At 35.4% G+C, this 14618-nt stretch overlaps 3 protein-coding genes across 4 annotated transcripts; 2 read left to right on the plus strand and 1 right to left on the minus strand.

The window, feature by feature from the left end:
* Positions 1 to 1176: 1176 nt before the first annotated feature.
* LOC110615615 (RGG repeats nuclear RNA binding protein A) lies at positions 1177 to 5281 on the plus strand. Of its 2 annotated transcripts, none has more exons than XM_021757589.2 (8): positions 1177 to 1252; positions 1370 to 1688; positions 2469 to 2775; positions 2855 to 2920; positions 3036 to 3183; positions 3602 to 3757; positions 3862 to 3918; positions 4766 to 5281. In XM_021757589.2, the coding sequence occupies exons 2-8, from the start codon at positions 1484 to 1486 to the stop codon at positions 4943 to 4945; spliced, it is 1119 nt and encodes a 372-aa protein (XP_021613281.1). In that variant the 5' UTR covers positions 1177 to 1252; positions 1370 to 1483; the 3' UTR covers positions 4946 to 5281. The 2 variants fall into 2 exon arrangements, with proteins under 2 accessions (XP_021613281.1, XP_021613280.1); XM_021757588.2 differs by having other exon boundaries at positions 1190 to 1288.
* A 1565-nt stretch (positions 5282 to 6846) lies between these two features.
* Positions 6847 to 11519, minus strand: LOC110616322 (ras-related protein RABD2a). The gene is made up of 8 exons (XM_021758708.1): positions 11313 to 11519; positions 10302 to 10374; positions 8941 to 8988; positions 8804 to 8851; positions 8394 to 8465; positions 8139 to 8294; positions 7899 to 8002; positions 6847 to 7366 (listed from the first exon to the last, which is right to left on the minus strand). Exons 1-8 carry the CDS (start codon positions 11324 to 11326, stop codon positions 7270 to 7272), a joined length of 612 nt encoding a protein of 203 aa, XP_021614400.1. The 5' UTR covers positions 11327 to 11519; the 3' UTR covers positions 6847 to 7269.
* A 1621-nt stretch (positions 11520 to 13140) lies between these two features.
* On the plus strand, positions 13141 to 14036 carry LOC110616047 (mavicyanin). Its single transcript, XM_021758353.2, has 2 exons — positions 13141 to 13366; positions 13481 to 14036. The coding sequence occupies exons 1-2, from the start codon at positions 13201 to 13203 to the stop codon at positions 13888 to 13890; spliced, it is 576 nt and encodes a 191-aa protein (XP_021614045.1). The 5' UTR covers positions 13141 to 13200; the 3' UTR covers positions 13891 to 14036.
* Positions 14037 to 14618: the final 582 nt, after the last annotated feature.

Consider the following 14618-nt stretch of genomic DNA (forward strand, 5'->3'; position numbering starts at 1 on the left):
AATTATCTAGTTCTTACAAAATAGATAATCTTAACTAGGACAAAGGATGGGAGATGTTCTTTCTTTCATTGTTGTCTTTACACACATTGCGGGGTCTATTTTCCTTTCTCCACTCATTCCCACATAGTTATGTGGAGAACTCCAAATTCATTCCCAAATACGGAAGCAGTAATTGCTTTGGCAAGCAATGCATGCAACAGGTTTTTGTAATTTTAACCATGCGTTGCAGTTGAATAAATTTGGCGCAAACATCAGTGTGATTGTTTGTCTGAGACTACTTCTCCCTCGCTTTCTTAATTCGGCATTAAGAAACTCGGACCACAAAAAATATTGGGAATGCTCAAGAAAAATGAGAAGGATATGGGTTCTACTGAGGGGCAAAAATATGTGCCAAGCCGACAAGGCATGTTGATTTGAATATATTGTCTTAGTGGAAGTTTAAGCTTAGTTATCGAGGGGACTGTTGCGTCTAATGCATCATATTTATCTCTACAAGGTTATGTTGCTTAAGACTCTCGAGGAAAGAGAGAAGATAGCTAAAATTTTATATGCTTCGCAATTGTAAGTCTAATGTATGGAATGTTGTGTCTTAGGCTGGAAGGTGATTAGTATCACCACCAGATACTAGGAGTAGTGACGAGTATCTTTAACTATTTTAAAAAAAAAAAATTATTAATGACTAGTATTTTTTAAAATATTAAATTATTTTGTGTATTTTGAGAATTTTATTAATATATATTATTTTTTATATTAAAATTAAATAATAAAAACAAATTATTTCATTAAAAATATTTTTAAATATAAATTATTTTTCAATAAATTTATAAAGATGTGCTTAAACCCAAGCAAGTGGCATGTTTCGTCTCCATCTCAGAAATGGCATATCCGTAAATGGCGCAAAATACAGGCACTAAATTGAAAACACAATGGAACAAAAATAAATAAATAAATATTTTTTTTCATAATTTTTATTATTTTTAAAATTATAATAATATATAATAGTATTATTATTATTATTTTATTTTATTTTATTTTATTTTATTTTTAAAAAAATAATTTTTTTAATATGTAATAAAATTTAAATATTTAAAATGAATATAATTAAAAATTTATATATAAAAAATAAAGTAAATAAAAATTACAACTAATATTATAGGCACACGCCACCCCACGAGCTCTTGTAGAGTGAGCAATACAAGCGAACAGCAAGTACCAACTTGAACGACAATAAATTGTGACCGTATCAGATTAGGTTTCACTCTTCACTCTTTCTTCCCTTGCGGCTAGGGTTTCTCTCTATCTCTCTCCCTCTTTGCTTATTTTATTTTCTCTTTCTAACCATAATCCTATTATTCCCTCTTGTTCACAGATCTCTATAATTTTCTCATGGAGGACTTGTTATCTTAGGGTTTCCTGGTCGCCTTTCTAAGTAGAGTCCTCGAGTGTTTGAGGGATTGTCTGTTTACTGCTGATTTTATCGGAAATGGCGACCATGAACCCTTTCGATTTGTTGGGTGACGATGATGCCGAGGACCCTTCGCAGCTGATTGCAGCTCGGCAGGTCGCTCCTGCCGCCGCCCCTAAGAAATCTCAGACTCAATCTCAATCCAAGCAACCTGTCCAGTCTGACTCTCAAGCCAAGCAGTCTGCTAAGCTCCCCTCTAAACCTCTACCTCCGGCTCAGGCTGGTGAGCCGTTCTTGATTTGCTTTGCTCTCTTCTTGTTATTCGGGAGAATGTTTATTTTAAATTTCTTTTAAGTGATGGAAGATGGACTCGGTTGATGTTTGTCTTTCCATAGAGTGCGGAAATTTTTAAGTTTATTTGTCTCGATGCTAGCGCTTACATGCCCATGCAACGCACAACATATGGCACATAGCGATTACAAGAATTTGCACATATCCATGGTTTTATTTGTTGGTTGATCAATTTGTTTCTGCATCGAATCTTCTTTTTTTTTTTTCTGTTGTGCTAACTTATTTTTTCAGAAAAAGGAAGTTACTTGGCTACTTCAATTTTTTTAGGTTCTGTCACACTGAATGCGTTTGTGCGACGCCCTTGTTTCATAAAAAAGCCATGTTCTGACTTCTGAACCACCATAATGCCTTGAAATTGAGTGCAATTTAAAATATTTTGAAAGCATGTCAATATGCTTGGGCGTTCACATTATTGAACGAAACCCGTTCTTTGAGAACTGCAAGTCCCACCGGTGCTTCTAGCTTCAATATTGTCGTTTGCAAATTGTTTTCTATGCTTTTTACAATTTTATCATTGGGCCAATTTTAGAAGGTCAGGATGTGACAAGTCATAAGTGAAATGGATGCACTTAATAATTGAATTCTAGCCTCATACATCACGTTGGAATGAAAGACCATTACACTGTACTTCAGATAATCAAGAATTTCACTTCTTTATATGGCCTCGTACTTCTTTGCATGTGTTAAGTTGTATTTACTTTCATTTCCAAAGTGAGGGAGGCAAAGAATGAAGCTGGCCGTGGAGGAGGTCGTGGTGGAGGACGTGGATATGGGCGTGGCCGTGGTGGCTACAATCGGGACACCAACAATGAGAATTCATTCGGCAGTACTGGAGGACCTGCTGCTCAAGGTGCTCCTGAAGATGGAGAAGCTGCCAAGTCCTCTGAAAGGCGGGGATATGGTGGACCTCGTGGTGGTTACCGTGGCGGTGGTCGCCGTGGTGGTTTCACTAATGGTGAAGTTGGTGATGGCGATCGCACTCGTCGGCAATTCGAACGTCATAGTGGGACTGGACGCAGGTGAATATTTTTGTTTTATACTTTTAATATGTCTGTGCCATGTGTTTATGCATCTAACCTGGCTTATTTTTAAGTACAGAAATGAGATCAAACGAGATGGATCTGGTCGTGGGAACTGGGGAACTCAGGCTGATGAACTTGCTCAGTAAGCGATGATATGTGAACTTTCATACACATATTACTACCCTATTTGATGTTGTGTTTTTTGGTTGGGGGGGAAGGTGGGAAGCAGCTATTAATTATTATATTTGCTATGTTAGGGTGACCGAGGAAGTTGTCAGTGAGGGCGAGAAGAACTTGGGTGATAAGAAGCCTGTTGGAGAGGAGGAGATAGCAGATGCAAAAAAGGAGGGAGCTTCTATTGAACCTGAAGAAAAGGAACCAGAAGATAAAGAACCAGAAGATAAGGTGAATGTTTCTTTATACTAGGTTAGCATTTATGGTTTTTTTTTAGTCTATGATTTCTTGATCTATTTTTGGTTTCTTCTGTTCAATAGAAGTTGCTCAGTACCTAAAGATTTGATCTTTTCAGCATTTCCTGTATGCCATTTCTTAAAATGGACTATGAGGATGAAACAAATGCCATTTTAAGATTACATTTGGGTCTTGCTTTCATCCGACAGTATATGTTTAATTAGCAATCAACTCAGATTTATCTGTAGCATATTTGTTCCTCTACTTTTATTTTGCAAAGATTCAACTTTGAGAATATTTGAACTCGTAGAATGAAAGATCTACTTCTTCTTATTTGTGTCGATCAGTAGCAAGTTGTTATTTTGCTGAAGAGTTTATGGCTTATTGTACCTACTACTTTCTTTCTATTTAGGAAATGACTCTTGAAGAGTATGAGAAGGTGCTGGAAGAAAAGAGGAAGGCCCTGCAGGCACTCAAGGCTGAGGAAAGAAAGGTGGATGCTAAGGTGTTTGAGTCCATGCAGCAGATTTCAAGCAAGAAGGGGAATCATGAAATCTTTATTAAATTGGTAAAGTCTACCATAATCCCTTCAAAGTTTTTAACCATACATTGATGTTGTTAAGCCATCATCAAGTAAATTAACTGTTTCTTTTCCTTCTATCCATTTTGAAGGGCTCTGAAAAGGATAAGCGGAAAGATGCTTATGAGAAGGATGAGAAAGCTAAAAAGGTAGCATCCCTGTTTGTTCTTCTTCTTTGTCTTTACAACATGCTTTTGCATTCCAGAGCTCTATATTTGTTTAAGGCTTAATTGCCAATAAAAAGATCTTGAATGTTTTAGTTTTAGCTATTAGGTGTTTGAACTTTGATTATTTTTCAGTTCTATCATTGAATTGGTTTCAAGTCGTCCTTCTTGCATTTCCAATGACAATAAAAGTAGTCGGAGATACCTCTAAACTCATCAAAATTGCAGCTTTCATTTGGAACCAATGGTGAAAATTACAGTAGTTGGACAAAGGAGATTAAGGGGAAGGGGACTGAAAGTCTGAAACTCAAAATGGTCAATTTTCCTGAATATTCACTTTGTTGACTTTGTGCTTCCAGTGTAATGATCAATTGATGTGGATGATTGAATTAACTGGCAATCACCTAACTGTCGAAAATAAAACTTTCTATTTAGAAATGAAAAACCATTTTCTTTTTTTTTTTTTTTTCTGGCAGTTGGCCCTTTTAGTTACATGTTGTCTATACGTTTATTTTGTTCCTATGTGATCCTTTTCAACAATGTTGTAATGGCCTTGAAATGGGTTAGATGGAGACATCAGTGCCAGTCATGCATGATAGGAACTGTTGTGTGATTGTTTTGTTGTGCTCCTGAGAATCATGAACAATCATTCACAAACTTACATGCGAGTCGTCTTGTTTGCAATATTCTTATTGGCTCCCATTTTTTAATTATAGGGTTCCATTACTCCCCTTCTTTCCTCATCTAATTTGTATTTCTTATTTAGTATTGCCGTCATTGTGCAACAAAGTGAATACTGACCAGTGCATCTCTAATGTTGTGATGGTTATAGTCTGTCAGCATCAATGAGTTCTTGAAGCCTACTGAAGGGGAAAGGTATTACAGCCCAAGTGGTCGTGGTCGAGGACGTGGCCGAGGTGCCAGAGGGTTCAGCAACAGAGATGCAATGAGCAATGTGGTAGCCCCCTCCATAGAAGATCGTGGGCAGTTCCCAACTTTGGGTGGCAAGTGAGACTTCTCAGAACCCTGTATTAAACCTTGTAGGTTGCCATTTTTGGGTTCTTTTTTCGTCCTAGTCTTGGCAGGAAGTTGACTACAATAATGTGATTTCCTGTATTTCAAAAGAACTATTTAATTTTATGCATTAAAAATGTATATTTCAAGCATTTCATTTGCTGCCCTACCTGTAGGCTCCTTTTAAATGGTATGATGTCATTTTGATGTTTTAAGAATTTGGGGCATATGAAATGGGTTATTTATGACTAGAAATTGTTCTCAGTTTTGTTTTGGAATAGATGGAAGACTTGTATGTATTTTCCCTTCTAGAAGGAAATTTGCAATTTTATCACTTGGTTTTGTGCAAATTATTCAACACTTGGGAGGGAAACAAGAGGAGTGGGGTTTTGAGGAAGCACACGACGATTGTGTCAATCTCACAACCATGTTTGATGAAGAGTTTTGGTGCCAGGTTCGACGCTAGCAGCTTTAATCTTTCCATTTTTTTTATATGCCTTTTTTAAAACCCGAACTCTCAATTTAGGCAGCATTAATTATATTTTTGGAAGTGTAGGAATAGTGATGAACGGTAAATATTATTACTCTGGCACAGCTCATGGAATTTGATCATAGAATTTCACGTAGCCCTTATTTCAACTTCTCAACGTTTCAAATCGTAGAATAACTATGAATTTTAAATGCTGTATGCATGTTTTTTGTTTTTGGGAAAAAAAAGTGCCTTTATTGGAGGATGTGAATGGGTACCTGTTGTGGACGAGGACATTTACCTACCACGTGTAATCACTTCATCACTGGGCATAACAGACTTGAGCAAGTCCAAAACACAACATTAAAGTGGGGGTGTTGTACTTGGCGATAGAACTTGTCTTTAGCATTTAACCGGGTATATCGTCCACTCGGTCATCCCTCACTGCATCCTCCCATCAGCAAAACTTGTCTCACTCGGTACAAAACCAATAGATTACTGGACAAAACATTATACAATTTTACCACAAATTCAGTTATGTTAGCTCTACTATTCACTCATTTCCCACTCACCGTTAACCGGATCCCAAACCCTAATTGCCAGGGCAGATCAAGATATGTGTTTCACGGAAGTCGAGGTTGATGGTTGGTTATCATTCCTTCTCTATGTTAATGTGTCAATAACAGCGGTTAATTATAAACTTACACGAGCTTACTAGAATTTTCGTCACAGATAGATTGAATATGAAAATATCATCTCCCATTCAATTTGAAATTTTAGATTTATTTATTAACTTAGCCAAACAAAAAGTTTGATGAGCTTATATTCTTTAAAACAAAAAGCGCTTTTTTTTAAATGGCTCAAACTACAGTAAAAAAATCTATGGGTTATAAACTTTTTATCTTTCTTTAAGTAATAAAATTGAATTTTAAAGACATTCATGTTGATCGTGAAATCATGTTTCTAAATAACGTCATTACGTATCATAATGATAGTATACATGTTTTTAACCTTCATCATCATGACGTCCATTATTTCAAAGGAAATTCATATGCATGTAATGGCTTTTCTAATGATCATTATTTGCTAGTAATAGTTCACTACCTTACTTCAAAATTTTAAAAAAAAAAAAAAAATTCTAAAAGGGACATTTCATCTATTCTTTGTCCTCTGTGTTTGATTTAATGAGTTTTACCTGCTGTATCTTTCTTTCAAGTTTTCATTTAAAATTGTTTATCCTTGTATAAAATTTCCACTTTTAATTTGTTGTGTTAAGATTATCAACTATTTTCCTAGTTCCACACATCCATATCTTGAGAATGATGAGCCTTTTTTTCCAATTTTAAATTCGCTTTCAGCAACAACAACGAGACAGACACCGGCAGGTATACAATAAAGACTTGACAAGACTGACTTGGGGCAAAAAGATGTGATCAGAAGTAATAGCAAGGATTTCCACAATATAATAATAACAATCAACATCTGTCCACGTAGCACAAATGAGAAGTTCATCTATTATTCATTTGCTTGAACCTCACACACGTGTGAATGCAATCAAGCCTAGGATTGTAACGTACAGTTAGGAGTTGGAGAATACATTCAACTTAAAAGAATGGGCCACACAAACAACAATATGCAATATATATTAAGCATTTCTACTTTGTACAGGACACCTGTATTCAAAGAACACATATTGTCACAGTTGTATAATCATTTAAAAGAGACCATTTTGATGAGCTGGTTCATCTGGAACAGGTTTGTAATTGCAAGAGAATGAAGACATATTGCAAATCTTACAGGCGACGATATGTAGGCAGAGGAGACAGCAGAAGCCACGAACGCTTTCTTTTGGCCTAGGATGAGCAGCAGCCACTCTTCTGTGCAACAGGCTGTCCACGGATCTGCACTGTTGGAGGTCTTGAATTGTACGAAGATGGCTGGCTTGCCATTCTGCAGCCATAGTAATACTTCGAGATAAGTACAAATACACAAACTAATCAACAATCACCTAGGAAATTAACTTAAGCAGCTTCATAATGACTTCAGTATTAGGTTTCAGAGTTCAATAAACATGATGAGAAAGGAAAATGAGGAGCTCTTGTACGCATCAACCAGAGAGAGCTATCTCGATGTTTGTCTGATTTCTTGGTTCACAAATGATCTAAGTTTAGAATATTTATTTGAATCTGGTCATTTGTGTTCCAGTTGACAATCACATAAGGATAAAGTGAAAGTTAACCAGCTGGAAAATTCACGGCAACTACATAGGGATTGAACTTAAGGTTTGCCAAATTAATAATTTATCCTTATTGCTAGCCTTTTATTTGATTTTCCAAGTCAACATTAGCCATTGGAGCATTCCACGGCCGACAAGCTAACTGCATAAATTGAATTGAGAAGCAATATCCACTTCTAAAAACAGCCACAACAAATATCATTGCTGCGATTTGTTGTTATTTATAATATAAATATTACAACATACCTATCCTTGATAGAAGCAGCCATGGCCATGAAAGCTTGTTCCACATTAGTAGAATCTTTTGCACTGGTTTCCATGAAAGGAATACCAATCTCATCTGCAAATGCCTAAAAGAGAGGAGGCAAAAGTAAAATTGATGACCATGGATCAGAATAAGTGGAAGAGAAAAAGCAAGTTCAACCACCAAATTCCAGTTGATAAAGAAATACACATATCAGTCCATCAGACAGGAACTGGCTATACCTTTGCTGTTTCATAGGACACAACTCTATTTGCAGTAAGATCACACTTGTTTCCAACCAGAAGTTTGTTGACATTATTGCTAGCATATCGATCAATTTCACTTAGCCACTGCTTGACATTATTGAAGCTCTCTTGGTCTGTCACATCATAAACAACCTGCAAAAGATCCCATACAGTAAGGTACTTATTGCAAGGATAATCAATCAAGGGTGACATCAAACAAGAAAGAGTAATATTAAAGAAGAGATCACCCACTATGATACCATGTGCCCCTCTGTAGTAGCTACTGGTTATCGTCCTAAATCGTTCTTGCCCAGCAGTATCCCACTGCATTTTGTAAAATGCAAAATGAGCGCACAACAAATTGTTAGAAACTGCACAAATTTGATGCAGCAGAAGCTCACAAAGTAACCCACACTCACACATGAAAGTGAAAATTGAGATAAATTCACCTCTGGGTTTCATTCGATAAAATACTGAAATTAGATTTTTGGCCCATCGATAGAGATTCTAAACTCCTAATCTTAATAGGATACAAAATTCATACTCAGTGCTAGAAAAAATTTAGCTTAAGTTTAGACTTGTAAGTAACACATAATGGTAATAGTAAAGAATATAGCAATATCCAAATGGTATATCTGCAGAAAAGGACAGAAAGCTCATACAATTTGGAGTTTTATGGTCTTCCCATCTTGCTCCACTGTACGTATTTTCTACAATATAAGAAAAAAAAAGAAGATATAACTAAGCTGATAATGTTGTCAACAAAAATAAATATGGCCATAAGGTATAATTCACTTACAAAATCAACCCCAATGGTACTTATGTAACTCTCTATGTATGAATCATCCTGCATCGAAGAAACCAAGGAATTTGTCAAATTATTGATTAGAATTCCAAATTGCATTTGGCAATAGAGAAAATTCAAATATGTGTGCCTGTATTAATTTTTACATCATGGTTCCAATTCATATATTATGTAGTATGTAGTATAAACCGAATCAATGATGAACAGTTTGTTATTTAAACTCAATGGCAACCAGAAATTCTCACATGAATCATAAATGTCATCAAAACAAAACTGCGGCTAGCTTAAAATTTTCAAAAAGTTAAGAACCAAGGAATATCAACACTTGAATGGAAGCAAGATTATGGCACCCATTTTTTGTTAGTAAATGGCAAATGAGCACAATATATGCTAATTCTACAGTTAGTCTTCTTTGACATAAGCCCAACCTCACTTCCAATGGACAGAGGTGATGAACATAGAATAAATGAGAAGGAGAAGAGAACAGAAGATTCCAGAGAGAGAGAGAGAATAGAAGGCAGAAAGAATAATGAGAAAGAGAGTGAGTATCATATTTTTTTATTGGATGAATGTGCTGTAGATCATATTATTTCTTCTCTTACTCTTTACAGTAATGAATTAATTCTTATTTAACTAATCTATTACAATTAACTAACCCCATAACTGTTCCCCACAATAATAACACTTGGCTCACAATTCTCCAGCTAAGCAACCCATTCACACGCCTAACTATCTACTATCATATCTGAATTTAATTCATTTTTCCCCATCACGTGAATATGAAAAAGAAAAGTGAAATTCCATATTAACTGATTGGAATAATTAGAAAAGAAAAAAAAAAATCAATTGAGCATACTTTCCTCATTCAACTTGATAAAACATCATCATTGAGTAAGATTAGAGCGAGTCCTTGAAAAAGAAAAAAAAAAACAAATATGGAAGGAAAACATACATGCCACATGGGCAAACTGGGAAGAAAAAGAAGAACATTAAGCTTGCACGATTTAATAAGAGAGGGGAAGGCCTAAAAAGCATAAGGAAAGATAAAGGGAGGAAGGAAGGAGTGGAAAAGAAGTTTATGACCACAACTTAGGTAGTCACATGTGAACATACACCATAATGCTGAACCTTTACCATTTTTCACTAATAAAGTATGGGAATTCAATTGTTGCAACTGAAGGGTTGAGAGTAAATTGAAAATCCAGTTATATTTACTAGTTTTATTTAAATATGCATTTCAGTTCCTTAGATAAGTTTCATGTAAAGAAGCAATATTGATCATGTAAACTGCAACTGATTAAGTTAATAATAAGACAGTTCAACATATATTTTTCAGCAGCGGAATTCGACCCTACCGCGAATCTCAGAAGAAGACAAGATTTGCCGACACCAGAATCTCCAATGAGAAGAAGCTTGAACAGGTAATCACTGCATAAAAAAGAAGCAATAAAAAATTTAAGCCTACTTTAATATGTAATTAAACCAAATGCATCAATTAATTGGCCGAGTTACAAAAGAATGGAAACATTATCAGATTCTAAGACAGCAAAACTCCTAAGAAAAGCATGCATACATCAAAATGCACATAAATACATATAGGCATCATATCCACCTATAGTTGCCACCTCAGAACTTCCAACTTCGACCATATCATTTGTCAGTGAAAAGTTAGCGAACCTTCAAGCTGAAACTCATGACTCAGATTATCAAATTTAGGGGTAGCAATCAAACAACCATATTTAACAACTCCAACCATATAATGATTATGAACTGATTATGTCCTATACCTGAATGAAACTGAGGCTTGTTTGGAAATAGTAATAAAGATGACCTTGAAGTTACTAAAAAGAAAATATAATGATCTATGTAGTATAATCTAAAAAATTCAAAAACAAATCATTCCCTTTGTGATTACCAATATCAGAAATTATGTAACAGAAATCTATAACTTAATTTGTTTCACTTGGATACTACCACCGAACCTCGAGACCAGTTTCAGAACAAATACTTCTAGTTCTGTCGACCAAGCGGTTACTGTTAGCTCCCCTTCCAAGCTCCACTCGGACAGCTTAACGCTAAAATCAACTACCCTACTAAAAAGAATTTTAATTCTAAACCCTAAAATAACTTACCAGGAAATAGACACTATCTAATGCTTCCTTAAGAAGAAAATTCATTTAATAAACCGATCTACAACAGAACTACTGATTAGAAGCTAAATCGAGCATAGGATCATAATTAATCATGATTTTAACCTTCAATCTTCAAATAGAGCATAAACTATAAACCCAAAATCTAGATGCATATTATTTTGTATGGTTCAGCTGGCTGATAAACAATAATTTGATTATTGGATTAGAACTTACTACTCTGGAGTCATTATCGTGATGTGGTAACAGAAAGTTGTATAGCCGGAGCGCGATGTTTCTCCGGCGAGAAGATATCCCTGAGCCGAGATTACTGCCGGTCAAAGCAAACAAGAGACGAAAAACAGTAGTTGACGGTGAAAAGAAAAGAAATGACCACTATTACTTTAAAGAAAACTCTAATTTGGGTCCAGACATACTTCAGGGCTTCCATAAGCCCATAACTTAAACCCAATACATTATTTTAATTTCAAAGGTGGGTTTCATTCAATTTAATCATGCCAGCAGAAAAGCGTCCATGTGAGAAATGTCTAGGGGTGTAAATGAACCAAATCGTTTATGAGCTATTCGAGATTCGATTCGATAAAAACTCGACCGAACTCGATTCGATTTCTAAACGAGTCAAGTTCGAGCTTAATTTTTAGGTTCGTTTGGTAAACGAGTCAAACTTGAGCTCCATAGTATTCGGCTCGTTAAGACTCGTGAGCTCGACTCGTTTTTGAGTTCATGAGCAAGCTCGCGAATAGGCTCGTGAAGAGTCTCGTTAAGCAAACTGAAATTACTATCATAAGAGAAATAAACTCAAACCCTGCATATACTTTAATGAGCTAAATCTAAATTTTTTAAAATTCAGCTCTATATAGTTTAGTTACACTCTTAAACTTGCATATATTTGAATCATTGAGATTTAAAAACTCATTTTTATAAGTTTACATGCTAATTTGTAGATATACTTATTTAACTAAAATTATTTTAATTTTAAATTTATTAGTTTAAAACTAAAACTCATTATACATGTAAATAAATTAAATTACTCGTAAACTATTCGAGACTCAGTTCGATTCAACTCGATAAAAACTTAACTCGTCTAAGCTCGTTTGCTAAACGAGCCAAACTTGAACTTCTTAATACTTGGCTCGAGTTCGATATGAGTAAAACTCGAATTCAGCTCGAGTTCCAAAAAATTTTAACGAATCAAACTTGAGTTCTTCAAAACTCGGCTCGGCTCGGTTCGTTTACACCCCTAGAAATGTCATCCTCATCGTATCTAATTTGGCCTCTTCGTTTAATTTGGGAGGCGAATATCTCATAATTTTCTTTCCAATTTCGTTTCAATTTAGTCAAATGCAATCATTTGAAATTATTATGCTAATTTGTAAATATGAGGGTTGACAAACAAAGGCAGCAGCCTGCCTTATGAGATGCAGCCAAGTGGAATGAATTTCTTGCACTGAATGGTTAGTCTTTAGTTAGGCAATGATAATAATATATTAAGTGCCATATGCTTTAACAACCCAACCAACTCCTCATGAATTTCAAAGTCAATACCTTATACATATACGTGACAGCCATTTTTCTTTAAGGAATAACCAACACAGTGGGATCATAATGCCAACCTAATCTCTCCATGATTATGTTTCTTATCTTTGTATTAGGTGGTTCAATAGAAAATTGCATAAAAATATGAACTTGTATTACTTTTCTGCTGCTCCAGCTCATCTTATTCTTTAAATAAATTCACTTGGAAGCCAAGCCAACCCAAGCCAAGCCAAGAAGCAAGTTCTTTAAGCAACTTTCCCATTACTCTAGCCAACAGCTCGTTGCTTAATTAGCCATTTCTTCTGAACCATTAAAAAAAAGCCGATTTAATTAATTAATTTAATATCTCAATGCATTAGGTAGATTGACAGAGACTAATTGAAGTTAGTAGCATGAAATAAATAAACAAGCAAGGCTTATTTGGAGACGGCTTTTATTTATGTTTTTCTTTTTTATTTTAATATTAAAGTTATTGCTATGAAATTTGCATATACTGTTTTGTCTATATATAACATGTAGAGACGTTTCCCAGTTACACCAATTCTTGTTGAAGTCTGAGAATAGATACATGGCAATGGCATTGGCAACAGCTTTCGTAATTCTTCTAGTGGCTGCTGCTCCAGCGGCCTACGCTACGCAGTACGTGGTGGGTGACAGCGCAGGATGGACCAACTTCGGCACAGACTACGGCACTTGGGCCTCTGGTAAAACATTTGCTGTCGGGGATACTCTTGGTGAGTTTTCTATTTTTCTACTGTTCTCGTAATTTCTGGCAATTATAATTCAATCACATATGAGATATTCATTTGGGTCTAACACTTTTTTAACTTTTTAAAATAAATAAACAGTATTCAACTATGATAGCTCCACCCACAAAGTGGCTGAAGTATCACAAAGCGACTACAACAGCTGCAGCGCCAGCAATGCCGTCCAAACCTACAGCGATGGAAGCACAACAATTTCCCTGTCCAAGCCTGGTTCTATGTATTTCATCTGTCCTACTGCTGGTCACTGTAGCAGTGGCATGAAGTTATCTGTCAGTGTTGTGGCTGCCGCCACCCCAACTACCCCTGCCCCTCCATCTGGCTCCACCACTCCTGCTCCTCCATCTGGTTCCACTACCCCTTCAGCAGGTACCCCACCCACCACCCGTGCTGCATCACCTCCGCCGCCTGCTGGTAATGGAGCAGCTTCTAGTTTTTGTAACATGTATAGTTTGATCCTCGGTTCCTTGCTTATACTTGCATTGATGGGCTAGGGGAGAGGCAGTGCTGTTGAAATTGTGTGATTTTGTTGCATCAGGGATCGATTATGTACGTATTTTTGTGTTTTTATGGTCATATTTCCTGAATTCTTGATTTACGTGGAAGTGGATTGTTAAAATAAAAATTCTTACTTGTAGAACTTTAAGATCTTCCATAACATATATATAATTAGCTCATTTACAATTACTGTACTAGTTCTAATGTGGGACTTAATTTTTAATAATTAGGATATATAACTCAATAGTTAATCTTAAGATCCTCGTCAGTCTGTAGGATAATCAACACATTTTCGTCTATCATAAATAATATAAAAACTTTTCTCTTAATATTAACTGTACTAATTATGTTCAAATTATTCAATTTTTTTACTTTTTAATCTCTTTAAAATAATTAATTTAAATTATTTAATAATTTTGTAATAATTATTATATAAGTTAATCAAACCATCATTTCCGCATGTGGGAACAGCATCCCCACATTCAATATAATTTTATTATTTAAACAAAAAGATACCAATGTCTAACATGGTTGGTCGCCGTTGATGGGCCTTGTATTATATGCACAGGATGGATGTCAACAAATGATAAATCTAAATAGAAGAAGAATCCATCAATTATAAGCCTGAGACTACATAGCACTTAACCAATCAATCAATAAGCTTTAACTCAATAACTTGGGTTAATGTCAACCACAACTTAAAAAAAAACATTAAATTAGAAAA

Source organism: Manihot esculenta, chromosome 5, assembly GCF_001659605.2.
Source record: "Manihot esculenta cultivar AM560-2 chromosome 5, M.esculenta_v8, whole genome shotgun sequence".
Lineage (NCBI taxonomy): Eukaryota > Viridiplantae > Streptophyta > Magnoliopsida > Malpighiales > Euphorbiaceae > Manihot > Manihot esculenta.

Bases quoted from the DNA above. Each gene is read 5' to 3' on its own strand.
- LOC110616322 (XM_021758708.1), bottom strand. The intron at 8,852-8,940 runs GTAAGTGAATTA...CTTATATTGTAG, and splicing joins GTACCATTGGGGTTGATTTT to AAAATACGTACAGTGGAGCA. The intron at 8,466-8,803 runs GTATGAGCTTTC...TACAAAATGCAG, and splicing joins AGACCATAAAACTCCAAATT to TGGGATACTGCTGGGCAAGA.
- LOC110615615 (XM_021757589.2), top strand. From the start codon at position 1,484: ATGGCGACCATGAACCCTTTCGATTTGTTGGGTGACGATGATGCCGAG. The intron at 2,776-2,854 runs GTGAATATTTTT...TTTTAAGTACAG, and splicing joins CATAGTGGGACTGGACGCAG to AAATGAGATCAAACGAGATG. The intron at 3,758-3,861 runs GTAAAGTCTACC...TCCATTTTGAAG, and splicing joins ATGAAATCTTTATTAAATTG to GGCTCTGAAAAGGATAAGCG.
- LOC110616047 (XM_021758353.2), top strand. From the start codon at position 13,201: ATGGCAATGGCATTGGCAACAGCTTTCGTAATTCTTCTAGTGGCTGCT. The intron at 13,367-13,480 runs GTGAGTTTTCTA...ATAAATAAACAG, and splicing joins TGCTGTCGGGGATACTCTTG to TATTCAACTATGATAGCTCC.